Here is a 26,668-nt window from a genome sequence, read left to right on the forward strand (position 1 = left end):
TGCAGACATGTCGATGCAGCTCAGTTGATAAAAAAATTATAAATCTTCATATTTTGAATATAAAATTGACAATGCATTTGGCTCATCTGCAGACACAGTTAGTGTTTTACAAGTCTTCAGTGTGATTCGTGCCATTCGGTGTGTCCACCTCCACCTGGCAGTTACATCAAGTGAATTGTTACCTCTGTGCAGACATCTTCCCAGAGCCCTGGGAGTGCTTGGAAACATGACATGAGCTAAATCCATTTCAGAGAACAGTCTTTTAGTGGAACTTATTCAGGATGACCATGAACCGTGAGTTTCATCTCTGACCTAAGACACCATCTTTGATTTATAGACTAACATGACAGCTTTGCGCTGAGGGATTATAATGTAGCACTGTAGACATCTTTAAGTGCTCAGTCTAGACTCTACATGGCTACTCCATCCTGCTAACACTGTATATGTCATAAACAAAAAGCATCACCATGGCAATCGTCTTTCCTGATACAACGTGAAAATAATTGTTCTATTCATCCCTCATCAGTCGCTGTGTGTAAGAGCAGCCTGAAGCCTTGGGAATTCCCCTAATCACTAAACGAACAGATGCCAGAGTTAAGAGAGAAAAATCAGATTCATCAGGTCATATATTTATTTTTCAAGGACATGATGCTTACAAAGGAAACAGAACATTGGACACACATTATAAAAATGTTTCTTTTATTTGGCACAAACACAAAAGTGCTTTATGACAATACTGCTTTTGTAAAAGCCCTCATCAATTACAATCCATAGTCTATTGTAAAAAAAAAAAGAAGTTACTTCACTCATCATCACATGTTGCCACTTTGAAATATACGAATCAAATCATAATATTCTTAAACATTTGGTAAACAGTAAATAATGGTGGTAAATAAAATCCGAATTCAAAACATTCAACTGAACCAGCATACGATGATTTCTTATTACAAATATTTTGCTAAGAAACATGCAAGACAGCTATAAACCATAATGTTCCATGTAATAACTATTATAATAGCCCTTCTTGTCAATGCATAACTTATCCCTAGATTTGCCTTTTATTGCTGTCATCACAGAGACAAATCCAGCTTTTTAATTTCACATTTTGGTCAGATAGGCAAGTCTTAAAGAGTTACATTTCTTAATTTTTATTGAAAATAGAGAATCTTTGGTGGCAGAGCAAAAAATAAACAAGTCTATATAAAAGGCAATAAAATACATTATGCAAATACAGCACAAGTCCAGCACAATAAAAAAAAAAAAAAAAATACTCAGAAGTTCTGTTTTGGATTTCCGTCTAGAAATGTATACGTAATATATTTAATATATATATAAAAACAAGCTAAATTAAAAATAATAAATTACTAAGAAAAAAAATGAGTCTCATTGACCCCAAACACTCACACAATGCAACCACTGAGGTATTTTGACCCTTAAAGTTCTATATCAAGCATTATGCATAATGAGAGTGAACGTGAAAGTGCAAAGAAGTTGTCATTTGGAGACGGGATACTAAAACATCAAGAGTGTCAAAGCTCACATATTACAATGTTTTTCCTTTATCACTTCAAAGGAAAATCCTTAGTAACAGTCACAGCAGCAATGATGCCTCCTTACAGGATTATCTCTTGTCACCTGCGGACAGTCCGCCTTCAGATAGCAGTCTAAGATTGTTTTTAATGTAAACGTAGAAAAGAAAGGATACGGGGAACTGGGAAATACTATACGTCAAGAACCATGTCATACTGTTGTCCTTTCTTCCTCTTGCCACACTTCATAATGAGAACAGCGTACAAAGTCAAAAAGACGACCCAGTAGCTGGCATACACAATTGCGCCGATTATCAAAACAACTTTTTCAGACTCCGGAAAAGGCTTTCGGGTCTCTTGGATTATTGTATAAATAATACCAACAAAAAGAATGGTGAACCAAACTGAGATCGGAATAAGTCCGATAAAGTTTACCACAACGGTCTTCCTTCCAGACGTTCCCCAACCGGATTTGTTTATGGTGGCTATTGCGAACATCTTTGCCGGTAGGAGACTTGACATGTATAACACTGAGTAGAAGGACATGAAGACCATGACGATGTTTCCACGGAGGCAACTGGCGAACGAAGACTTGATGAGCGCCACCACCTGGACGATCAGCAGGAACAGTAGGATGTTCCAGACCCTGCCCTGGTAGAACAGCTGGATTGCAGTGGCGATGAGAAAAAAGGGGAAGAAGCCGGTTATGACAGCTTCATAGGTCATCCACAAGTGGTGCTTGTGAAACCACATGGAGTTGTAAAGCCACTCTCTGAAATATGATTTACTCCAGCGGGTCTGCTGGTTGAGCCAGCGAAGGTAGGTAATAGGCGTCTCGGTCAAACACTTGGAGCGGGCTGTGTATTTCGTGGCATATCCCAGGCTCAGGACTCGGTTGGTCAGGTGGCGGTCATCGCCAAAACTGCAGTGGCTTCCCATGAATGTCTGATTGTACCAGTCCTCCAGGAACTCATGAAGCAGGGAGTTCCTGTACATCCCCAAGGGCCCGCTGATACATTGAACGCACCCAAAATAGGACTGGCAAGCTCTTTCTATGTTGAACGCCATCCAATATCTCACACTGCTGAGGAAGGAGACCCATGATTCGTATTTGTTCAGAATCTAGAGGGACAGAATAACAAACAGAAATCAGTGGGGAAATCAAAGCGAATCTGTATGCAGTATGTTGTTAACATTGCTGGAGAACACATACCTGTACATCTCCGCCTACTCCTCCAACCATGGGATCTTCTTCCAGAACCTTCACCATCTCCACTGAGGAGGCCGGGTCCAACATGGTGTCCGAATCACATACCTGTTTCCAGCATAATATAGGCACATCAATAAAAGATACACACTCAATATAAAATATGAAAATGCCTTCAGTTATGCATTTTACATATGTTTGAACAAAATGTTCTCTGAGAAATTAAGTTTTTGCTCCACATGTACTGATGCACCACATTGTTCAACAAGTTAAAAGATGCCTAATATCATCATTAATATGATGAGTGTTCCTTCAAAGAGATTTATATTAGCTGCAAATATAATTATTTTCCACAGTCACATATAAATAAGCTAGATTGTCTTTGCGTGATTGGTCACAATAAATCAAATGTGCTGCTAAATATGTTGGGACAAGTATACAAGTCTCTCCCAGAAGTCATCTTAATTATTAAGTTCTCGTTTACACGTTCAGTTATAGAGCCAAACATGTTGGCTAATAAAACATGAGAACACACTGTTCAAATATCAGTAGAGATTTGGTTTAAGTGTTCTAACATTGAAACGTTAAGCAAGCATCGCCCAGAGGTTGTCTCGCTTTTTCCATGGAATGTCATGTATGCCAGTTTGCTTTTATAGCTACTCCCCATAGTAAGACTAACCACAAGCCAGGTAGCAAGATCACTGATAAGTTAAACACAATTAGGGCTCCACACTTAATGGAACCAAGTGGCATGTGGATAAAATAACATCATATTCCTTCACAAAAGTACTGGTAATGATGTACAGCTTCAGGTTTACCTTTCTCAGAGGCTGTTCATACAGAACACTTTTTTTTTTCTTTTTTTTATGTGATGTTTATGTGCCAAATGGCCAAATACGTAGAGCATATTTGCACAGACAAAAAAACTAAAAGTTGTGGCATGGAAACCAAAAACGTTCAGATTTTCTTCTTGGTTTTGAGTTTGGAGAGCTTGAATCTTTCTTACATCAACATCGATTGCACAGTTGTTTGGATTACATAAGATGACATTTGATCTTAAATAATAAATCTTTAGAAAGACATATTGTTGCAAAAAGTTTGGACAAATGTAAATATTCCCATGTAGCATTCCACCAAAGCAACAGAGGGTCTGTTTTGTGATGTGAAAACACAAGAACACAGCTGTTCTCGACTGTGTGCCATTATGAAATTCTCCAAAACAATTAGCCTCCTTTGTTTGAAGCTTGTAAATATTCAGGGGTGGGAATTACAGAAAAGGTCCTTGGGGGTTTAACAGTTAGAGGAGATTGCAGGTTTGAGTCCCGGTACCACCAGGGATTATTGATGAGTGAAGTGAATGAACAATGCTCTCTTCCACCCTCAATACCACCCTTAAGCAAGGCACCAAACCCCCAACTGCTCCCCAGGCACCAAAGTAAAAAAAATGGCTGCCCACTGCTGTGTGTGTACGCTTGGATGGGTTAAATTTGGAGTACACATTCATAGTGTGGGACACCATAATTGGCATTATTTCACTTTATGTATTTTTTGTGACTTATGTACGTACATGTATTTGTGTGACATGTTCTCTTGTGCTAAATAACTACTTAATGTCATGAGCTTATAGTATGTGCTCCAAGATGGCATGGAAAATACCACTGTTCTGTTCTGGCAGTGCCAGAAATAGCCCCAGGATATGCAAATGAATTTCAACTGATGCAACTCAATGAAGACCATCAGTGTTATCCAGGAATGTACTTTCCTCTCTCTAAGTGTACTACATGCTTCAGCCTAGCATCCACTCATGGAGTCACAAAAGCTTCTTTGTACAATTTGCCTGTGTTCTCCCCATGTACTTACTGTAGCTAGGCAAAGCTAAAGCTGCCCGAGAGAGATAGACTCACCTGTATGTAGTCGACACTTCTGCCCAGGGCTTTGAAGGGGGTGTACATGACCTCCCTCTTCCCACCCCACTTCTGCATGATGCACACACACTTATTGTTGAGAACTAGTCGAGAAACGTGCTGCAAGCTCTCGGCGTATGATTCTTCAGTTTCCTCTGGTCCTTTCTGGTGATAGTTGCTTTTCCAAATGTATGTGGCTGCCTTGTCCCGGCCCATAATCTCCCGAAAGATCTCCATCATGTAGCAGTCATCATCATTGTTCCCGTCGATAACCATAATGACCTTTATCCCAGGGTAGGTGAGCCTCTTCACTGATATTAAACATTTTCTCAGGTAGTTGGGGTCTTCCTGATAGGCTGCAATGCAAAGGGCCAGTGACTTGTTGAGTTTGATCGGTGTTTCCAGGGAACGTTTCATGTTCCTGTGTTCCAGTAGAGCAAAAAAGCTCTGGATGATGAGGTGAATGACTAGAATTGCCCCATAAAGACCAAAGGACAAGTAGTTGCCTGCAGTCGTTATAAGCTTATACCCCATGATATAAGCAGTAGAGATTCCCACAAGCAGCGAAATGCCGAACAGTGTCGTCCAAACAATCCTCAAGTAGGTGATCACTTTATCACATCTCATCTGAAAATAAAAAATAAGATATTGAATATTATGACTTGCCACTATTGGACCAAAGAGGTTCTTATGTGGAACGTAAAAGAAGATATTTAGGAAAATTGGAATAACTGTTTATTTATTTTATTTCATTTTATTTTTTGTCCATGAAAGACAGGAAGCTCAATGTTGTTTTGGATCCAGCTGACAACTGTATAGACAAAAACCGTTCTTCAAAATAACTTCCATTGTGTTTTGCAGAAGAACTGACATCATACAGGTTTGGAATGACATAAGGTTGGGTAAATGAAGACAGAATTTTCATTTTTGGCAGAACCATCCCTTTCAGAACAGCTTCTCATAAATGAAATGAAAGTGGATGTGTGGGCAGCTTTGTGGTGACGATGACAGACGTTTGCCCATATAGATGCATAGAATGCATGGTTGCACTTTATTTTACAGTATGTGTACTAACATGTACTTATAGTGTACATACAGTCTATTTATCTAAGAAAGTTCTGGTAACACAAGGTAACTACATGGGGTAGGGTTAGGTTTAGGGGTAGGTTCAGGGTTAGTACCTAGTTATTACATAGTTATGGTAATTACTATAATAAGTACATAGTATGTATATGAGGAACAGGACTGTAAAATAAAGTGCTACCGAATGCATGCATATGTGTTTGCCGCATTACCGTGAGTATATTTCAGACAGCATCATATTTCTACATCTTTCCTCCTTTTCTGAATATCTGTGCAGTCTTCATGTCCATTTGTTCCAAGTTTCCTAACTAATGCTGTTCCCCATCTGCTTGGCAGACGTGACTATGCAGCACCACCCTCTGACATCATCTGTTTATATCTCCGTGGGAACGCATGAACAGTGAAATTTAGATTTCAGAGGGCTCTACTAAAGACCCTCTGTCTTATTACTGCTGAAGATGGCCATTGTTTTAATAATGCCGTCTTGTTGTATTGACTCTCACGACTCAAATCTTATTTGTTTCTTTGATATTGTCCCTGTAGGTTAAGATTATAAAGCAGTTCTGGCCTGAGAGTTTGACCTGATGGACTACAGCACTGTGTGAGACTAACTGGCACATGTCACAGCCTTTAACGTCATCGTGCATGTTTACGAGGCCTTGTGGACCCTCCAAACCCCACCTTATCCACATAGACACGTGCAAGCCTGTGTCTCAAATGCTTGTACTACTCTCGGGCTATCCCCAAACCTGCTGTCATGTCTTGTTTAAACTCTAGATGAACTCAAATGGCTCATTTGAAAGTGCTAAGGCTGCTGACAAGACAAAATATAGCCCACACCTAAAAGGACACTTCAACACTAATCATGGTCATGATATCAGAAGCATTGCTGTCTTCGTCAGTGATTTAATTTCTCAAGTTTACACAAATTGGTACAGGCTTTGTGTCTCTAAGGATAAATGTGCAGGGTTTACATGTGCAGACTGACTCGTCTTGTTGTGAATAGGGGGATGCGCCCCTTTAGATTATCCCATAGATGAATTGGCCCTGTGTGAAACATGTGCCATCAGTAGATTTTATCTAACTCAATGAAATATGGTAATTTGGGCCATTCACACCAAGGATGATAACTGTAAAGTTACTCAATGTGAACAAGGAAAGCCCAAACCACAACAATAAGGATTACAACACAGAGTAACAATATTGTTGGAATCACTTTCAGAACGATTTTCCAGCCCATAAACAATAAAAACATCAACAGTCAAGCAGAATTCAGCTAATTTTAGTGAGCTTGAGCATTTGATATGACAAAACTCCAGCATGCACTAATAATAAACAATGTTATCATCCCTTGGTGTGGATGAAGATAATATAGTTCTCATTATCTTATGTTGTTTTTGTTTTTGAACAGTGATCCTCGAATCTGGCTAATTTAGCAAACTCAGGTGTGTTTGATTAGGATTGGAGTTAAACTCCAACAGGAAAGTGGATCTCGTGAGCCAGATTTGAGGATCACTGTTCTAGAATAATAGATACATATATTGTGTTTTTGTCTGCTAGTTGTCTGTATGTCATGTACATTAGCTTGTGTATTTCATCTGGCTGTGATCCAATAGAGCAGGGAGGAGATAAAATAGTGTCTAGGATCACTGGGAGTTGAATCATCCTCAGTGGGGGAAACTATAACTCCAGCTTTGAAGGTGGATGAAATATTGCAGTGCAAGAAAGTAAAATCGCACAAGCCAAAAGGGACCCAGGCGCTGAACACCACCAGACTGAGTGTAGGGGAGGTAGATTGTGTAACTTAATGGAGACGGAGGATTTGTTCATCTTTATCCTCAGACTTGGAGGAGCTTCCTTTAGATTAAATTTCATTTGAAAGACCATCAATGACAGTTGTTATGCAGCAGAAAATCCACAGCTCAGAGCTTAACACTCCTTTTGGAGAAATTGGATGGAAAAGTAGGAACTAATTTTTATTTAGCAAGAGTGGATCCCGTGAGAGTTGTATTCCAAAATTATCAAAAAAAGTACTGCATTTAAAATCCAACCTATGTTCTTTTATATATATATATATATATATATATATATATATATATATATATATATATATATATATATATATATATATATATATATATATATATATATATATATATATATTACAAAAACTAATAATAATAAAAAAATAGCATTAAATGATTGGTGCAAACGTCATAGCAAAGATGGTACACTGAAAAAAAGGAAAAGCAGTTTTACTGAATTTACTAAAGCAATACACTTACAGTCTACTTAATACATTTATGTTTAAGATGGAAACATAATTTTATTGTTTAAATTCTAAATGAAATTCAACACAATCATCAAAACATGATATAATCACTTTGCAAGAAAATGTTCAAATTGTTTCAGATTTCAAACAAATGGTGTTCACATAAAATGATTTTTTTCTGCTGTTTGATTTACTTAATTAAAATAGGACCGTGTCACACAATTACTTTGTATTTTCTTCTCAACTTAATTCCATTGTGTATGCTATAATTAATCTAATTCCGTTTTGTGAAATACGTCGTTTGCGCGGGAGCAACGTGCGCGTGCGCATGCGCTTTGAAATCCAGCCCACACCAGGACCGTTGGTTTGGAAAGACACGAGGGGACTGACTGACTTGTTTAAGCTCGTTAAAAGGTAAGAATTTCAGTAGAAAATCATGTGATATATTATAAAATGCAGTCATTGTCAGTTTAAATGCAATAATAATGTTTTAAGATAACCCCACACGCTTTTAAATCGTGTCAATGGTATATTTAGTCGAGTGTCATCGCAGATTTTTTTTTTTTTGGGGGGTTGGGTAAAGTTAACGTTAATGTTAAGTAAACCATACATATTACTGGTAACAGTAGTTGATCAAACGTCTACTATGCGAATAAATAATTTAAAATGGAAACCAAGTTTTCATCAGGTGAATAATAATGCCTTTCAATACATTGGCTAACTTGATTCAGATTTTCAAAATCGGTGATCATAAATATTTAACTTTTTGTGCTGAGGGTTTATAGGAAATAATGCGTACGTATTAACAAAAAAAGAAGGAACCTAACTGAAGCATAAATTAATGCTTCACAAGATCGAGGTTTAATATTTCCTTATGACTAAAATAAATAATTATCTAGATTAAAATATGTTTTTGCACTTTACGTGGACCTTAAAGCATTGAAATCAGTTAAAAATGAAAACGTTATTGTGCTTTGTATCCAGAGAAAACCCACTGCTTCCAAGTTCACTGCTATGTGTTATTAGGACCGGTATTTCTACAATCTCCCTAACTTGCATCTCTGAGAATGAGGTCCTCTCCACTGGCTTTAGGATTTGTGTGGGGGAGGGGTTCATAGCCGTTACCATATCACGGCAATGGGCAAAGCGCTCAATGCTCCGTCAGTGCATGCCTTTGATTTACCAACGAATAATCATTAAGTTAAACATACAGTACGTTTTTAGTGCAATTACCTATTTTATCAAGTAAACGAATACTCGATAGCCCCGCCCTCGCCCCATAACTCACAAAAATCTCTTTCAGACAGGTTTTAAGATTACAATATTAGGATTTCACATATAAGTTAATTACATTTTGGTAGTCTAACTAACATGATTGTCATTTTAAGATGGATATCATAATTAATATAAATGACTGCTGCAATAAAGGTTATTTTATGGTATGCTATAAAGTGTTTTTTAAAGTGAATGTTGGTTAATTTTCTAGTACTTACCATACATTTTGGAAAAAATTTAAAAGCCTTTTTCCAAAACGGTACATCTTAAAATCTTATAAATAGCATTGTCTTTAATTTGGAATAGTACAGTAAATTGATTCTTAAAATCATTAATTGTTGTTGTTGTTGTTATTTATGACTAATTTCTGCTGTTTCTCTCTTTACAGTGACATTTGCTGTATATGTGGAATTGCAAAGCCTGTTCAGTTGTTGTACCAAGTAGGTTAAAACTTCTGCAGCATTATAGGTTAAAACACAGGCATTTCGGACATAATAGTCGTTTTCCATGTGTTTATTCTAACTGCCCCTGCACATTTAGAACTTGGAATGCACTTAGAATTCATTTAAATAGATTTCATGTGTCTGACACTAGGCAGAAACAGTTTCAAAATATAATATTTAGTTGCCATATATGTAATTGTGGAGGACTTAACTTGGAGAAAGATTACTGGGCTCATATTAATGCACATCTTAAGAAAAATGAATTGATAACTTGTATGTTTTCAGGTTGTAACTTTAAAACAAATATCTGTGGTACCTTTAAATCTCATAAGAACAGAAAGCATCATTCTTTTTTACTAAATGATTTTAAACCTGGGATAGTAACAACTACAACAGTAGCTTCACAAGAGTCAGATTTAGCAGATGATGTTGAGGTAGAGGCGTATTATGAAATTAATTCTGATGTCCATTCTTCAAATAACCTTCCAAATGAAATCAAACACAATTTTGCAGCAGCATTGTTAAAGCTTGAACATCTGTCCCATGTACCCAGTGCAGCCATTGATGAATTTTTACAAGAGCTTTACATCCTAAATAGCACTTTGTCAATTCCCCTTACTACAGATGTTTTAGTAGATGCTTTTCAGAAGCACAATCTTGAAGTTGACAAATCTATCCTGAAAGAAATAGCAACTACACTGTCCACAGATAACCCTATACACAAAGCTATACAAAAAGGTGGCTGTCTTGGTTCTGCTTATCAACGTAGGCAGTATTATAAGACTAACTTCAATGTAGTTGATCCTGTTGAATATATTCTGGATGCTAAAAACAAAAAGACTTTTCAGTACATTCCAATTCTTGATTCCCTTCAAGTGCTTTTAAATCGGAAAGATATTTTAGAAAAGATATCTCCGAATCAGAAAACACAAGAAACTGAGGAAGACAGTGTGTATCAGTCTTTCAGAGATGGTCTTCATTTTAAACAAAATAGGTTTTTGTCAGGTCAAGAGCTAAGACTTTTTGTGGGTTTATATGTTGATGATTTTGAGCTCTGCAACCCCCTGGGGACATCCCGCAAAAAACACAAGCTTTGTGCAGTCTATTGGGTGCTAAGGAACCTACCTCCTGGGTCCAATTCATCATTGTCCTCTATATATTTGGCCCTACTATGTAGAACTGATGATGTCAAAGCATATGGCTATAACAGAGTGCTTGAACCACTCCTAAAAGACCTCAAATACTTGGAAGAACATGGAATTTTCATACCACTGTTAGGAGAAACACTGAAGGGAACTGTTGTTACTGTTTCTGCAGACAATTTAGGAGCTCATGGTTTAGCTGGCTTTAATGAAAGTTTTTCAGGGCATTATATTTGTCGATTTTGTACTGCAAGCAAACAAGACATTCAGTCAATAGAGGTAAGAACAGGTGCTCTCAGCCTCAGAACAAAAGAGCTCCACAGTGCTCATGTGAGGCTGGCTGAGGATAGTGATACTAACTATTTTGGAGTGAAAAAAGCTTGTCCTCTAACTGAAGCTCTTTCTCATTTTCATGTCCTCACTGGCTACCCACCAGACATTGCCCATGATATATTTGAGGGTATTGTACCTGTTGAGCTTGCACATTGTCTCACATTGATAATATCAAAAAAGTACATTACCTTGGATAAAATCAACAAATCAATTTTGGATTTTCCATACAAATATAACGATAAGACTAATAAGCCTCATGTTTTGCCTCAACCTTTATCAAGCAGGAAAACAATAGGAGGCAATGCTCATGAGAACTGGAGCTTGTTACGCTTGCTTCCATTTTTAATTGGTCCTCAGATTCCTGAAAATGAGCCTGCATGGCAGATTCTCTTAGACTTGAAAGAGATTGTAGAACTTGTTGTTGCCCCAGTTCACAATGATGAGTCCATTGCTTACTTAGAAAGTAAAATATCTGAGCACAGACAAAGATACCAGGACTTATTTCCTGAACAGAGATTGCTGCCCAAACACCACTACTTGGAGCACTACCCTCAAATAATCAGGTTGTTTGGTCCTCTTGTGGGGTATTGGACAATCAGGTTTGAAGCAAAGCACAGCTTCTTTAAACAGGCCATTAGACATACCAGTTGCTTCAAAAATGTCCCATTCTCCCTGGCCACAAAACATCAGCTAATGATTGGGTACCAGCTAACTTCACCAAGTCTTGAGAAGTCAGAGCTGGAAATGTCAAGTGGATCTGCAGTCCCAGTGGATATTTTGAAGGAAGAGATAGCTATAGTTGTGAGGCAGAGATATCCTAATCTCTCTGAAATTCATATCACAAAAAATGTTTGGAGCAAGGGTATCAACTACAGGACAGGAATGATCGTTGTTCATGGATCTGAAGGTGGATTACCTGAATTTGGTCAAATTGAGCAAATTTGTGTTTTGCATCAAAAGTTGTTCTTTATTGTGAAACAACTCTGTGGATGGTATAGAGAGCACTATAGAGCTTACGAGCTAAGTCAGTCCCCAACAAAGGCAGTTAGCCTTGTAGAAGTCAGTGAATTAACTGATGAATACCCCTTGGCTGACTATTTGATTGGACATGTGCAGATGGTAACGTTAAAGAGATTTGTCTGCTGCAAAGGTAAGGAATAAAAAAAGTAAAAAATAGCTTCAAAATCGGTTTGTCTGTTTGTTTCCTACAATGGAAAAGCTACTTTGATTTACAGTGATATTGTATAAATATCTTTAATTATTCCACATTTAAAAAGTGCTGTATCCAAACATGCAAACAGGTGTGTTCACTATTGTTTTTTTGTTCAACTTACAGACTGAGGCACTGGACAATGACATCGGCTGTTCTTCGAATCATTTTGGGGGAGAGCAGCTGCCAGAGAGTGGTTTTTCCATCTGGCTTGCCTGAGTCTGTGACTGAACTAGAAGATGCTGTGAGGAGTCAATGTAAGCTACAGGACCCCTTTCGTCTGCAGTTTATGGACACTCTTTTTGATAACCAGTTTATGAATTTGACTTCAATGAATGAAATTAAGGACAAAGCCACAATAAAAATAATAAACATTACTGACTCCCTCTCACCACTGAATGCTACTTCAGCTGGCACAATGAACAGTTCAACCTTTGCCCCAGGACATTCCGAAGTCTCTGCATCCATTTCTTCTTTCTCCTCTACCAGACGATCTTCTTGGCCTGAAACATTCTGCATTCCACCATTTTCATATGATGCAGAATTTAAGCTTGAACAGGCAAACAGTGTCTTCAGAGAAAATGGAACACTGCTTATTCCTGATATCAAGCTGAAGTCAGATATACTTGAGGGGTTGGTCCAAAAAATTGTTCAATACAAGGTCTATGTCACGGACAGAGAGTTTGAACAAGTGGGAGAGGCACTCATCAAGAAGCATCCATGTTTAACAGAAAGGGGCTCAGACACTGGGTATGGGGGTTGGAAAGTGAGCCTCAAGTACAAATTATCTAACTATCGCACACATCTCCGAAAACTTGGATGTCCTGAAGTTACTGTAAATTCTTTAAAGCATAAGCCAGATGGGAAAAAAAGCCCTGCCTACAATGTAAAGAAGCCCAAGAGAGGTGAAGTGCACTACTGCCCCTCCTATTCCCCTGGAGAGAACGACCATACTCTGGAGATTGCAAGAGTTGAGCTTCTTTCAGATGTGAAAAAAAACAACAACCGAGAGACTATTAAAACTAAAATGCAGAGAACATTTGCACTCAGGAGACAAGAAGTGCTTCGTTGTGCCCCTATGATCGGGGACTTCATGATGAGATGGCCAGCTCTCTTTGATGTCACTGAGGTTTGTGATAGATTTCCAAAATTGGTTGAATATGTCTAACAGAGAGTCATATCTTATTGCTACTCTTATTTCTTTTTGTTAACATTCTGCTTTCAGGTGAATGCAGAGTTCAAGCGAATCACAACAGTTCCTCTACAGTCAAAATTTCTGTCACAGCTTGACCTTCACTATGAAGGCTTTCTGAAGGTTTTTGAAAGGCGACCAGGGCAACAAGGCAGAAAGCTGAAAGAGATGATGTCAACTGTAGTTGAAGTAAGTGAGCAAAGTTGCACTTGCATATGGTGATCACATCAAAAACATTCATATAAGCCCCTTTCACAAAGTCTTTTCAGAAGGCTTTCTGAGTCGCACCCATAGACAGCAACATAATTGATTTCGAGTAATGTCTTAACCTAACCTTTCTTTCTCTGCTCTGGCTTATTTTTTTAAGGATGACATTGATGCAGCTCGTGAACTTGCCATCAGAGGACTGTGTATTTATCTTAATGAGGACCCTAAAGATCTCATTCAGGAGTATGTGGTGAGTAGTTATAGCTTAACTGATGGAATCTGTACTATGTTCAACAAGAAACACATTACTACATCTAAAAACCATGGTTTCATCAAATATGCACATTGCAACATAAATTAAAATTAATTTCATCCACTAGACACGTAGCTATAATTGTTTAACTTCTAAATGTTCGTACAGAGCACACATATTTACTTATTCAAGGACAACACTGGTAAAACCGATATTACCGTTGGTGTTGGGGGGGGGGGGGGTGTTAGTTCATTGGAGTTTCCCTCATTTCTTTCGCTTGCAAATGGTTTGTAAAAGTGCCATGCACATTTTACTTTCAAATTAGCAGCAATTGAATTGCTGCAATTCGGCGTCAAGCAAATTTTTACTCTTATTTCTTGGCATTTTACTTTAACTTTTACAAGCAACAAATACATCAAACTCAGAACTTTTATTAACAAAACAAATAAAAATACAATTTATATGCCTAATAAAATAACAATACTTACTGTGTGTTCACACCGCCGGCGTCGAGAGCATCACAACACTGCAGAAAGATTCATGAGCGCTCAGACGCACTGATGTTGATCAAATGCGTTTAGTTTTTAAGCATGTCTGTCCTCTAACTGAACTAGGCTAAATTATTTTTGTTACTATTAAAAAATCAAAAACGCGGTGGGGGCGGTGCTGCGGTAAACAAAATGACGTAACCAGTGTTGTGGCTTAACACCAGTATAACTAAAAACACTGTCTATTGCAGCAAACCTATTCCCTATAACACTACTGTGCATATTCAATACCATGATATGCCACATTACTTTAAACCAGCACATGGCTAGTATCAGATGTGGGAAACAAATTACATTTCTAATTTCTAACAAGTTTCATTATATTTTTCTTATCTCCTATTCTTACAATGTTATGACTTTTTGGGGTGTCGAACTCAATTCCTGGTGGGCCGCAGCTCTGCACAGTTTAGCTCAAACTGAATGAAACACCTAATTCAGCTAATCGAGGTCTTTAGGATTACTAGAAATCTCCAGTAGATCTCCAGGAGCAGGATTGGCCCCCCCTGATGTATATTTTACAGATGGTGTCAAATTTAACAGACATTTTATGTGCTAATTTGGAATGTGTGATGTCAACACAGATGTTTAGGGTTCTAAAAAACTAACACAATTTTAGTAGTTCTTAAGTAAAAAATAAAATGGGGGGAAATGTGATAGTCCTTTCTTTAAGTAATATTCCATTATGCTACCCCTCATATTTCTTGTTCATGTGTTAAATACATATTCATCTTTTTTTTCTGTCTTTAGGACATGGAAGAAGATCTTCTACAGAGTGCGTTTGAGAAGACTACCATGGGCATCTTCGTGATGAAGCACACTGCAGACAATGAAGCCCATAATGTAGCAATTGTGCTAGAGGGTGTGGCAGTGCTTCAGGACCTCGACAGCGTGGCTTTTGCAACTTCAATGTTGTTTGGTCTAATCTATACTCTTAACCTGCAGTACCCCACAAAGTTGCGTTTTACATTTGAAATTTTGCAGAAACTCATCATGGAGTTGGATGCAGGTGAACTCTCTATCAAGGCCCAAAATTTGAAATCTAAACTTCACCAGTGAGATGGACCAATTTTTTAGTGACTACTGAGACTACAAATGAGCAACCTCAGAAAATTTCAGCAGCATTCAGAGCTGCAGAGAGTAAAACGTGATCTTATTGTTTAGACTGTTCCGCTTTGCCTGCACTTGTTTCTTTTTATGTTTTTTTTCTGAATTTGACCTTTCTTTGGACTGGCCCAGAAGTTTGAATGATTAGAGAGCTGAATCTGGGTAAACTAGCATAAATAAAAAAACACTGTTAATAGTTTAGATAAGGGTCAGATACTGTATTTTCATTATTTTGTAATGTCTTTATATAATTATCTTTGAAACGAAAGTGTTTTTCTTGAAATAACAGTTCCAGGTACTGCTGTTCTTTGGTACAGTTTTAAGGTTTCTGGGAGAAATGAAATAAATTAGTGTTACAATGTCGTTTTTAAACAGTGTTACATGCAGTGTAATGTTACTTTTATAAAGTTGTATATCTTGTAAAACTTAAGAAGGTTTACATATATTGTTGATATTCATGTTACATGTTATGCATACAAAATGAATTTTCTTTGTTTTTATACTAGTGTAATTAAAACTAAAAAATGTATTTTTATTAAATTTAATCAGAGAAGTTATTTATGCTACGTTTTTGAAAGCAAAATGTTATTGAGACATGCCATTTAAATTACACATTGTTCAAATTATTAAATAAATGATTTACAAAAGGTTTTTTGTGTTACATGAAATTAAACATGCTACAACAAACCATTGAAATGTATTAAAATGTAATTTTAGTGAAGTTATCAAAATTATGTTAAGATAACTTGATTTAATTGCACAGGATTAACATGATATAAGCATATATCTGAAATAAAATATTAATGTTAAACTAACATAACTGAATTATGTAAGTATAACTTAAAAAGATTATGTACACATTGCTTTTTGAAATTGCATATGATTAACACAACCGTATTATAATGAAACCGCATAAATGCATAGGATACTCTGTACTCAAACTGAATGTGTGGAACCAATGTCCATAATTCAATTGAGTAAATCCAACAAATCTTTTTTTTCAGTGTAGAATAAACTAAAGTTGTTTAAATGAAATTGTGTTTGAGGGAATTTTGGCACTGAGACAAAACTAGAGACACTGCCATGTAGCACATCCTGCACTTCTGGGATACCCCAGTGAATTCCCAGGCATTGGAGGAAGTTCTCTCGAAGTGGTTGGTTCTGATGTGGTGGAGAACTACCACAGCCGACCTCCCAGAGGAACTATCCAACCACAAGCACTAAGACATATCCATCAATCTGCCTCAGCTCTGTGGTGTGGCCTTGCCAGACACTGTGGCCGCCATGTTCACTGCTGTTCAGGCTGCTGCCACCTGGCTTAGTGCAAAATCCTGCCTCCAGACATGTTTCCACCTTTCAACCTTCCTGGTCTCTCATATCTCACTATGTCTCACCTTCAGTCCTAAAATAAAACACTGTTTTTCTAATGGTTAAGACTGCCAGAAGAAATAATGTGTAATTTCCACAAGTTGTTATAAGTGCCTTGAGGGCTAACTGTGATTAAGTTATTGAATGAACTTTGGTCACTAAAAGTCCCCTGGATTTGACACAACTTCTGCTGCCTATTAGTAGACTATAGAGAACAGCTGGGTCTTATCTCAGGCACATGGCTAAGGTTGTAGCCTTCTGACCTTGCAGCAATATGGAATATACAAGTATGTATGTTTAAGTAGCCTTTTTAAACACCTGCACATAATTGGGCTTGGGCGCCGCGTTGCATTCTGGGACGTGGCGGTCCTGCTGGCAGCCTCGCGAATGTAAACATACATTAAGTCGAACGAGAAGAAGCAGAGTTAGGAGAAAGAGAAAAGATAGTAAAATCGTGAAAAGGTTGTGGGATTTATAGGGATACGCTAAATATGGATGCCAGGGACCGGTATGTGGACAAAATCGGCACGATTTTGCATAATAGATATCTTCGGCTACCTTGTTTGTTTTGTGAGCACCTACACTTCAGAATAGTTCCGAAGCTACAAGTCATTGAAGTCCCATGTACAGTTCACAAATGGATGGGTATTTTCCTGTAAAATATCCCGTTAGCTCTTCAATTGGACCTGTCAAGTCTCTGTGTTGTTGTCCTGTTGCTACTCCTTGCCCTTCCAGGGAAACAGCTGGTTTCAAAGCATCGTTTTGCTTACTTGAAAGCAACCTTAGCGTGATGTTGGGCTTTTTAAGATAGCGTGGTTGTTGTGAGAGCACGATTTCACGCCAATATTTAACTAAAGTCACGTTAGACCTAACTTCACAAATCGCTTAACGTTAGTTAATGCAGCAGTTTTGTAGTTTTTTTTTTTGTTTGTTTTTTTATGTCAGCAGAGGGATAGCAACAAAAAGATGAATGTTGAAATTTCCCGTATTTTGGATGAGTAACCCAAATGGGTCTCCATCGCGCCTCCAAGCAGGAAAGCGGTGTAAAGTTAATCCATTCTCATTTTATTTTCCCCATGGCGATTATATGTTGCGCTATTTACACCCCACAATACAGCAACGGTTTACCATGGTTGAAACAGATTTTTAATTAATCAAATTAAGACACACCGATGAGAGGGAGTATGTCTAAACACTTCGCAGTAGCCCGAGTAGCAGTAAAGGAGGCTGTCAACGTGGTGGCCACGGCAAGTAATGACGTCACGACGCCCAAGCCCTATTAGATTACAAATCACTATACAAAAGACTCTGGTGAACAAAAGTTGCTTTAGCTTGAAGAGGGTACTATGGCAATAGAAAACTTAAAACTTAGAATTAGTTGTAGATGGTAGGTCGAAAAATTATATATATATACACTGTACGCTATATACGTTTTGCTAGGCTATGTTACTTAAAAAAAAAAAAAAACATTCAGAAATGGGGACGCCAAAATACAATTAAAAATAAGTCCTGAAATTATGCTTGAATACAAATGAGAAGTGTAGAAAAGGTTTGTTTAGTTTGTATTATTCATTTGTGTAACGTATTACCATGAAGACACCCGAGAGAGCCTACTGAAAAGCGTCATTACGCATCGTTATTACATTGCGTCATCCCTCAGTTATGTCTGCTGCTGGATTGCGCGCAATATCGGTTCTGCTCTGCTATTGGTCAGAGGGTCTGAATGGTGTTTAATACGCCTGTATCCCTGGTAGAATCTCAAACACAACAAATGTTTAAAATATATCAAGTTTACGTTGATTAGTAGCCTGACTGTAATTGGGTAAATTTGTAAAAATGTACAAAATGAAATCTGACATAACAGCCGATACGCAAAGGTTTACCAACAATGATTCAAGATTTACATGCCAGATAAAATATATGCTTTTCTTTATCAGCTGTACTGCTGAGTCTTGTTACTCAAAAATATGGTGAAATTAAATAGGCTGTTTAATAGGCTAAATACGTGTAAGTATTGCAATCACATGGCTGTAGGCTACTCCATTCATTCAAATTTACCCCCCTTATGATTATTTTTAAATAATTCCTTTGCAACATGAAATGTATGCAAATAAACTATTAATCTAACAGAACAGTGTGTATGATTCGAAAGATTTATCCATTCAATAATCATGATCATACCTTGGAGCAGCTGCGTTAGTTTAACAGGGATGCTGTCCGAAGAGGCTCGCACGCTCCAGACACTGGACAAAACTTTCCCATATAAGTTTTTGTGTAAAATACAGAAGACGCCGGCATGGAGCATCTAAAAACTCGTTGCTTTTTAAAAATGTGAAGTATCCACGTTTTTCATACAACGAATGAACATTCAAGTGTCTCGCCTCCTCCAGTACATTATATAGTATAGTTTGCATCAGTCTGCAGTGATGAGGTCTGTTGGAGCATCTTGGCAGTTCATTCTGACGTTGTCAGCTGTAAAAAGAAGAAAAAAGTTATCCAACAGTAGTCAATGTTGGTCACTAAAAAAACGTAATTCATTCAAGTTTTTCCAAGCGTACAGGTTGAAGTAGTGAACTGTCCTTTTTCTGCGTCTAATTTCTTCCAGACGCTTTAAATTTATGCTTCCTGTAAGCCATACATTTGTAAGACTATTTTAACCGAGCAGGGTTTTGGACTTGTTTTAATAAGGGGGTTGGTTCGGGGGCGAGGAGGAGTGAACCTCTAAAAAAAAAAAAAAAAAAAAAAAAAAAAAAAAAAAAAAAAGTGCTGCCCATTCAAACTTCCGAAATGGGGGTGGGTATGAGTTAATCAGGCAATTGGCCAAAGTGACGTTTTATCCGATCACGAAGTCTCTCTTTTTTTATTATTTTATTATTTTTAAATTTTTAATATTATTTTGTTTATTTATTTATAATAATCAATTGGAATAACTTTGAAAAACCTAAATTAGGCTAATGCATTTACCAAGTGCATACGAAAAAAAAGTGTTTCAGAAAATTCTGGGTATTATTAACCTACATGCGTCAAACTAAATGGCTATTTTGCCAGTTTTTAGAAGAACACCGTTAATCAAACACGCCTGAGAACTTTTTGACGTTCATTGATTCTCAGTTGCGCTTGTGATTTTGAGAGCAGGAAGCGCAACACACATATTTACCACAAGAGTGCGCCACACAATTCTAAATCTGTTCACAGCAGTGAATGTAGATTTGCATTAGGCCTACTGATCAGTAATGCAGATTCCAGTGTGTGGGGAAAAGAAATGTAGCAATGTTTTTGATGTAAGCCTACATAGAGCTATTCCTTTAAATTGGTGCTGTTTCTTTCTATCTTTCTTTCTGTCTTTCTTTATTTCTTTATTTTCAATGAAAACTCACATATAGATTTTTTGTTCATCATTTGTTTATGTCCACTCTGCTTCTTTCAAACAATTCCCTACTAGGTTCAAAAGAGATTTTCTGCCCTGCAGGGACAGCACACTTTGGCTTTGGTAACGGTCCATCCATGTGAAAAGGCAGTTTCTTATGTGTTCATTTGGGCCACTCTTTATTTGAAAAGGATTGTCCAATGGTCCAAATAAGCAACCGGACAAGGGAAGAGGATGGCAGCCTCTGCTATGTGTCTCTGTAGGATAACATCCCACTAATGCATGGCAAACACGAGGATGCTGGACCCCTCCAGCAGACTGCAGAGGTGCTGAAGGATGAAGGCTAATGAGTCCCGGCTTCACAGTTGGGGTTTCTTTGACCCTTAACAGACTTTGATGAAGAGCAACCACATGTTTTGCTGACTCATTTAAAAAAACGGAGACTTCTAGTGTCTAGTACAGTACGGCATTGTGTTTCATATGCATGGATCTTATCCTGTCAGAAACCCCAAATATTACCTGGGGACTTGTGCCTTTTATATGGTGCTAGAAATCTGAGATAACTCACTTTTCAGTTTTAGTTGAGCAGACGTTCACGGTTTTTCTTGATTTCACATGGAACAATGGCCTCATTGAAAGACCATGTGCAACTTATTTTGCGTTTTGTTTGGATCAGAGACGCTGATATTGTTATTGGTCTCTGTGTGTTTAGATCTTGAACATGAGAAGATGGGTTTAAAGGGCTCCACCAGTCATGTCAAATGTTGAAGCGTGTTAGGCGCCACATCTACTATAGTTGGCATCTTTCCAATATCAACGTTTACATTTACTCATTATCAGCCCAGAAATCATCTACACAACCTTTTACTCTAACAGTCATAATTTTCGACATCTAGGGTGGCAGACAGGAAAGAAAGCTAAGTGTGCATGAATAAAGCCCCAGTCATTAAGACTGATTGCTGCTTATCTGCTGTTCTTGAATTATGTATCCCCTCAGGACCCCTTTATACTGGCCTTAATTTGTATTTAACATAGTCCTGCTTCTTTACCAAAACCACAAATGTTAAACAGATATGCCATTTAACAGTGGGTAGATTTTAATGTTTTCCTTTGGAGGCTGATCCTCACCCCCTTTGAGATGATTGCTCAAATCCTTAGTACGGAAAGTAATTTTCTGCTATCTATCTATCTATCTATCTATCTATCTATCTATCTATCTATCTATCTATCTATCTATCTATCTATCTATCTATCTATCTATCTGTCTGTCTGTCTGTCTGTCTGTCTGTCTGTCTGTCTGTCTCTCTGTCTGTCTGTCTGTCTGTCTGTCTGTCTATCTGTCTTTCTGTCTCTCTGTCTCTCTGTCTGTCTGTCTGTCTGTCTGTCTGTCTGTCTGTCTGTCTCTCTGTCTGTCTGTCTGTCTGTCTCTCTGTCTGTCTGTCTGTCTGTCTATCTATCTGTCTGTCTGTCTGTCTGTCTGTCTGTCTGTCTCTCTGTCTGTCTGTCTGTCTGTCTCTCTGTCTGTCTGTCTGTCTGTCTATCTGTCTTTCTGTCTCTCTGTCTCTCTGTCTCTCTGTCTCTCTGTCTGTCTGTCTGTCTGTTTGTCTGTCTATCTATCTATCTATCTATTGCCTAGCCTTTAACTTTGTTTTTGATAAACTTTCAAACAAGGCTTTGTCAAGTCAACAAAAAAGTTAAAAGTTAAAGTTTGTTGTTGTAACTAAAGTTAGTTATTTACATTTATTAAATGTAGTAACGCATCACTGTAATTTGATAACTTTTTTAGTAACAGAGTTATTTAAGTTTTCAAAATAGTCATTAGAGTATAGTTACAAGCAGAGGTCTCTATACATTACTGCTGCGTTACATTGCTGACAGAATGCAGTGTTTTATAATCTAGAGATTATGGAAGATTCATTATGCATATATTTATTGTGTTATAACAGAGATTTGTAAGATTGTGATGAACTGAGATGTCTTTTAGGTTTTATAAATGCAGCATTCTTTGCTGACAATCTGCCATGCCAAACCATGAAACCATGCACGCAGCAGCCGCTTGCTTTAGTTAAAAATAACAGTGTTCTGTAAATTTGGATGTTGTAATAACAAATATTTATTGGGAGTAATGTAAAGTAATGTAACTAGTAATGTAACTAATCACTAATTACTTTTGAAATAATGTAATCAGAACAGTAATGTAATTACTTTTAAAAGGAGTAATTAGTAATCAGTAATCCGATTACATTTCAGAGTAACTTCATTAAGCTCATTAAGGCCTTTTCACACTATTCCAGAAGATATGTTTTGTGAAGGAAAAATGATCCTCATTTATATTCTAATTATTCTGAGAAACGTATCCTCTTTAAATTGTTTTTAAAAAGGATCTGTCTATAAACCTTACAACAACAAAATAATCTAAACTTTATATATATATATATACATTTACATTTAAACGTAACAAAAATTTATAATAAATTCCAATCACAAGCAAATCCTGAATGTTCATATTCAGGAATTCATACATTTAATAAGTGTTTCATAATGCAGTTCTGAATGATAAACAAGCCTGGCTGAGACTGATGATCAGATTATAATGTGGATTACAGTTACTTGATCATGGCCAGTGATCTCCCAGCTTGTAAATGAAGATGGTGTCGTCTACTCCCTTGTGCAAGCGCTCTGTATTGACAAGTGAATACTGTATGAGTAATGAGGGGAAGTGGCTTTTGGACTTCAAAGCAAAGCACCTTACTCACATTTTCTAAAGTGCATCCAGTGTCTCTGCTATCATCTGTGGTCAATAGCTGGCCCTTTCACTGAGACGTGATTATCATCAGACGATCAGACGTGGGAGAGCTGCGCTGAGCAGCTTTACAGCATGTGTTTCCTCAGTGTGTCACTGTGCGTGTGGGGTGCACATGTGTGTTGTGCGTGTGTGTGAGAGAGAGTGAGTTAAAATCAGGTCCACTACACTCCACCCTGTCTGTTTTGTGGTCTCCATGGTGAGTGATGTTAGCATGGCACCCAACAGAATCAGAACAAAACTGATTTCATTATAAAAATGCAGTATGAATATTATTTTCTTTTCAATGTGCTTCAGAGTCAGAATGTGATGTTGGGTCACGGAATGTGACAGAATGTGATATTCCGGGTTCAATACAAGTTCCGTCAACAGCATTTGTGGTATAATATTAATTACCACAAAAATAAATAAATAAATAAATAAATAAATAAATAAAAATAAAAATAAAAATAAATAAATAAATAATAATAATAATAACAATAACATTAATATTGATTCTTTACAGTAAAGCACTTAGAATGGAAGTAAACAGGACCTACTTTTAGAAAAGCAGAAATGTAAAATTATAATTTTATCAAGCACTTATGTCATTTCTTCTGTTAAAACTTTCCTATTTTTTTAATGCTTACCATAGGTTTTTTGTTTTGGTATTATATTGTTATGGCAATGAAACTGTAAAAATAAGAATGTCTCTACTAAAAAGTTAGTATGCGATTTTTTTAATATTCTAAAAATGTTCAAATTTCTTGTTTATTTAATGTTTACAGATTGGCTCCATTGTAAATGTCTCATTGTAAACTTTAATATTTGTGGTGATCAACATTATTTTGAACTAAATATTCCTTTAATCATTATTTTCCTCATTGAATCATGAAGAAATCTTGCTTGATATTTTGTTTTACTGTTTACACATTAAAAATAATATATGTGTCTATTATTTTGGGCTTTTATGTCCAATACTTTCTTCTTCTGCCATACATTGTCATTACATGGAGATGGTCATTATGCTAAATAATACAGGCTATTTATTGACTGTGACATGACATATTATGCTTTGATCGGCAAAGTACCAAATTACACACCAAAACCACATTGACTGGATTGGTCCAGTGAGCTGTAGATATTGAAGTTTCACAGGGGGTATCTTTGAGTTCATTATGGAGTTAATGGAGCTTAGGGGGTCAGAAAGTTAACCGCAGCTGCTTGGGCCGACAGGAAATGCAAGAGCTTCTGTTTATAGTCTCACTTCCACACTGAAGCACTTCTCTAGGCTTCAAAGCAGCTTTACTGCAGGAGTATCCTGTCTGTAAGCTAAATACTCACAGCTCTGGCCTTGCCAGCGCAGTTAGATGATTTCTCATAGAGCACTGCTCACTGCTCAACTATGCTATAGTGTGAAGATTCCTGTAAACGGTTGTGATGAAGCATATCATCCAATTATAAACTCAGTCCTATGTGTTCCTGCACAAATAGGCAGAGAAAGATGGATTGGATATGAGAAGGAATACATATGTACATATAAAAAAAACATATTTTCAACAATTTCTATTACAGTAACTGCTTGTGTTTATTAAATTAAATTGTAATCAAATATTTTACATTCTGTAGTAATCACATGCACTGATGTATTATGTAATGCATTATGGAAATGTTGTATTATGTAATTATCTATGATGTGGGGGGTTCATTTTACTCATTTAAAAAAATAATGACACATCGTTACAGTCTTACACTGACGGAAATGTATATTAATTTACTGTTTATTGATTAGTTTATTATAATAATTTTTATTATTATTGGTTTTGCTTTGTTTTGTGTTGTTTGGTTTTGCTTAGTTATGCCTTGTTTTGCTTTGTTGTGTGTGTGTGTCTGTGTGAGTGTTTTATTCATTTTATCTCAGCTCAGCTTCACTAGTCTCAGGGTCAGGGAGGGCACTATTCAGGGCTATATAAATGTTTTAAATTTGCGAGAGATGTGGCTCAATTGCCCATGGTGCTAAACAAACATCCCCATTTGCTAGTCTGATCTGTGTAAAGTGCATTATTACAGACCTCTTGGCCAGACCCAAACAAGAAGGACTCCACAGAGATCAGAGGGTTGGAGAACACACCTGGGTCACAAAGTGAAAGTTTGTAAGTCAAACACATCTCTCACTTAATTGTCAAGTCTTTGGCATCAACGTGATATTGACTTCAGCTCTGAGAACACTGTCTTCCTCTCTGATCTGCTCATGACACATCCTTTATGTGACAAAACAGCTCCGCCTTAAACAGAGCATTAGAAGGACTCTGAGGATTTACACTTGAAGCAACACCCGAGCCTGTTTTTATCACCTCAGCAATGATCTGCGGTCCTCTTGGGGTCTCCTCTGTTTGTCACACTGGCCCTGTGAGCTTATGTAGTGTGATAACAGTCATGTTGAGCTGGAAGAGACTGGCCACTATGAAAGTGAAGCTTTTTTTTATGAGCTTTGGCTCTTCCGACTCCCTCAGCCTTGTGAACCCCAAATGCAGTGTCAGAACAATGGCACAAATTCACCACCCACTTCCGTCCTTTCCTGATGGGATGAAAAAACAGCCCGTCTAAATTAATAGCATTAAGGATTGTTACTCATTTTTTAAAACTCGCTGTCTTACAAAATAACAACCTGCAAGCAAGAACACGAAGGCTTTAAATCACTCTCTCGTTAAAAGAGAATTTCTAATTGAGTTTACAAGACCAGAACAAATGATACACCACAAAAGCTCTGGGTCTGTGTTTTAATTCTATGATGTCGCAACAATACCAAGAATTTACGAGTCTGCTTTGTAACTCACGCACTTTCTCATAGAGCCATCCAGCTCTGGTTATGTTCAAAGACGCGCAAAGCGACGCTCCGGTTTCCAACATCTAGAAACAAAATAAACCAGTCGGCTACAGAAAAATAAACCATTTTCTAGCTAGTATTTATTTCTGTTGGAAGAAAATGATTTCACAGTTTACACTGGGAAGGACCATTTTTATCTTTGTAACGGTAATGTTACAACAGCTGAGCATTTGTTAAATTGGCTAAATTTTCGTCGCGCCTGGTTTTGGCTCACTTCCTGCTTCTGTAAAAAAGTGGAATTATTAGTGGCTTTTTAAAGGAATAAACACTTTCTTTATCTATTTTCATGACTAATTAATAAAACATCATAATGATTTATTTATTTATTTATTTATTTATTTATTATAGTACACTTTATAAACACAGGAAACACTGCTGTGTGATATTATATCATGTTATGTTATGTTTTTATTTCGTTATATCATATATCATATATCATATCATATCTTATTATATCATATTATATTACATTATATTCCAAACCACTTGTCCTCTGTAGGGTCTTAATTTGTTTATGAATGAGTACAAAAAGTAATTAAAATCAATAATTAAACATTAAAAT

At 37.1% G+C, this 26,668-nt stretch overlaps 2 protein-coding genes across 2 annotated transcripts; one reads left to right on the forward strand and one right to left on the reverse strand.

Annotated features, from left to right (window-relative positions):
- Positions 1-678: 678 nt before the first annotated feature.
- Positions 679-5,321, reverse strand: LOC128030158 (hyaluronan synthase 2-like). Its single transcript, XM_052617644.1, has 3 exons — positions 4,641-5,321; positions 2,743-2,844; positions 679-2,651 (listed from the first exon to the last, which is right to left on the reverse strand). Exons 1-3 carry the CDS (start codon positions 5,265-5,267, stop codon positions 1,722-1,724), a joined length of 1,659 nt encoding a protein of 552 aa, XP_052473604.1. The 5' UTR covers positions 5,268-5,321; the 3' UTR covers positions 679-1,721.
- Positions 5,322-12,457: 7,136 nt separating this feature from the next.
- On the forward strand, positions 12,458-14,199 carry LOC128030159 (uncharacterized). The gene is made up of 3 exons (XM_052617645.1): positions 12,458-13,527; positions 13,624-13,779; positions 13,958-14,199. The coding sequence occupies exons 1-3, from the start codon at positions 12,541-12,543 to the stop codon at positions 14,156-14,158; spliced, it is 1,344 nt and encodes a 447-aa protein (XP_052473605.1). The 5' UTR covers positions 12,458-12,540; the 3' UTR covers positions 14,159-14,199.
- The last annotated feature ends 12,469 nt before the right edge of the window (positions 14,200-26,668 follow it).

This window comes from Carassius gibelio, chromosome A16, assembly GCF_023724105.1.
Source record: "Carassius gibelio isolate Cgi1373 ecotype wild population from Czech Republic chromosome A16, carGib1.2-hapl.c, whole genome shotgun sequence".
Classification (NCBI taxonomy): domain Eukaryota; kingdom Metazoa; phylum Chordata; class Actinopteri; order Cypriniformes; family Cyprinidae; genus Carassius; species Carassius gibelio.

What these genes read in the sequence shown, in the direction of transcription:
- LOC128030158 (XM_052617644.1), bottom strand. Translation starts at nt 5,267, where the DNA reads ATGAGATGTGATAAAGTGATCACCTACTTGAGGATTGTTTGGACGACA. An exon ending in GAAGTGTCGACTACATACAG is followed by an intron (nt 2,845 to 4,640) that starts GTGAGTCTATCT and finishes TGCTGGAAACAG; the next exon opens with GTATGTGATTCGGACACCAT. An exon ending in GAGTAGGCGGAGATGTACAG is followed by an intron (nt 2,652 to 2,742) that starts GTATGTGTTCTC and finishes CTGTCCCTCTAG; the next exon opens with ATTCTGAACAAATACGAATC.
- LOC128030159 (XM_052617645.1), top strand. Translation starts at nt 12,541, where the DNA reads ATGACATCGGCTGTTCTTCGAATCATTTTGGGGGAGAGCAGCTGCCAG. An exon ending in CTCTCTTTGATGTCACTGAG is followed by an intron (nt 13,528 to 13,623) that starts GTTTGTGATAGA and finishes TTCTGCTTTCAG; the next exon opens with GTGAATGCAGAGTTCAAGCG. An exon ending in TGATGTCAACTGTAGTTGAA is followed by an intron (nt 13,780 to 13,957) that starts GTAAGTGAGCAA and finishes TATTTTTTTAAG; the next exon opens with GATGACATTGATGCAGCTCG.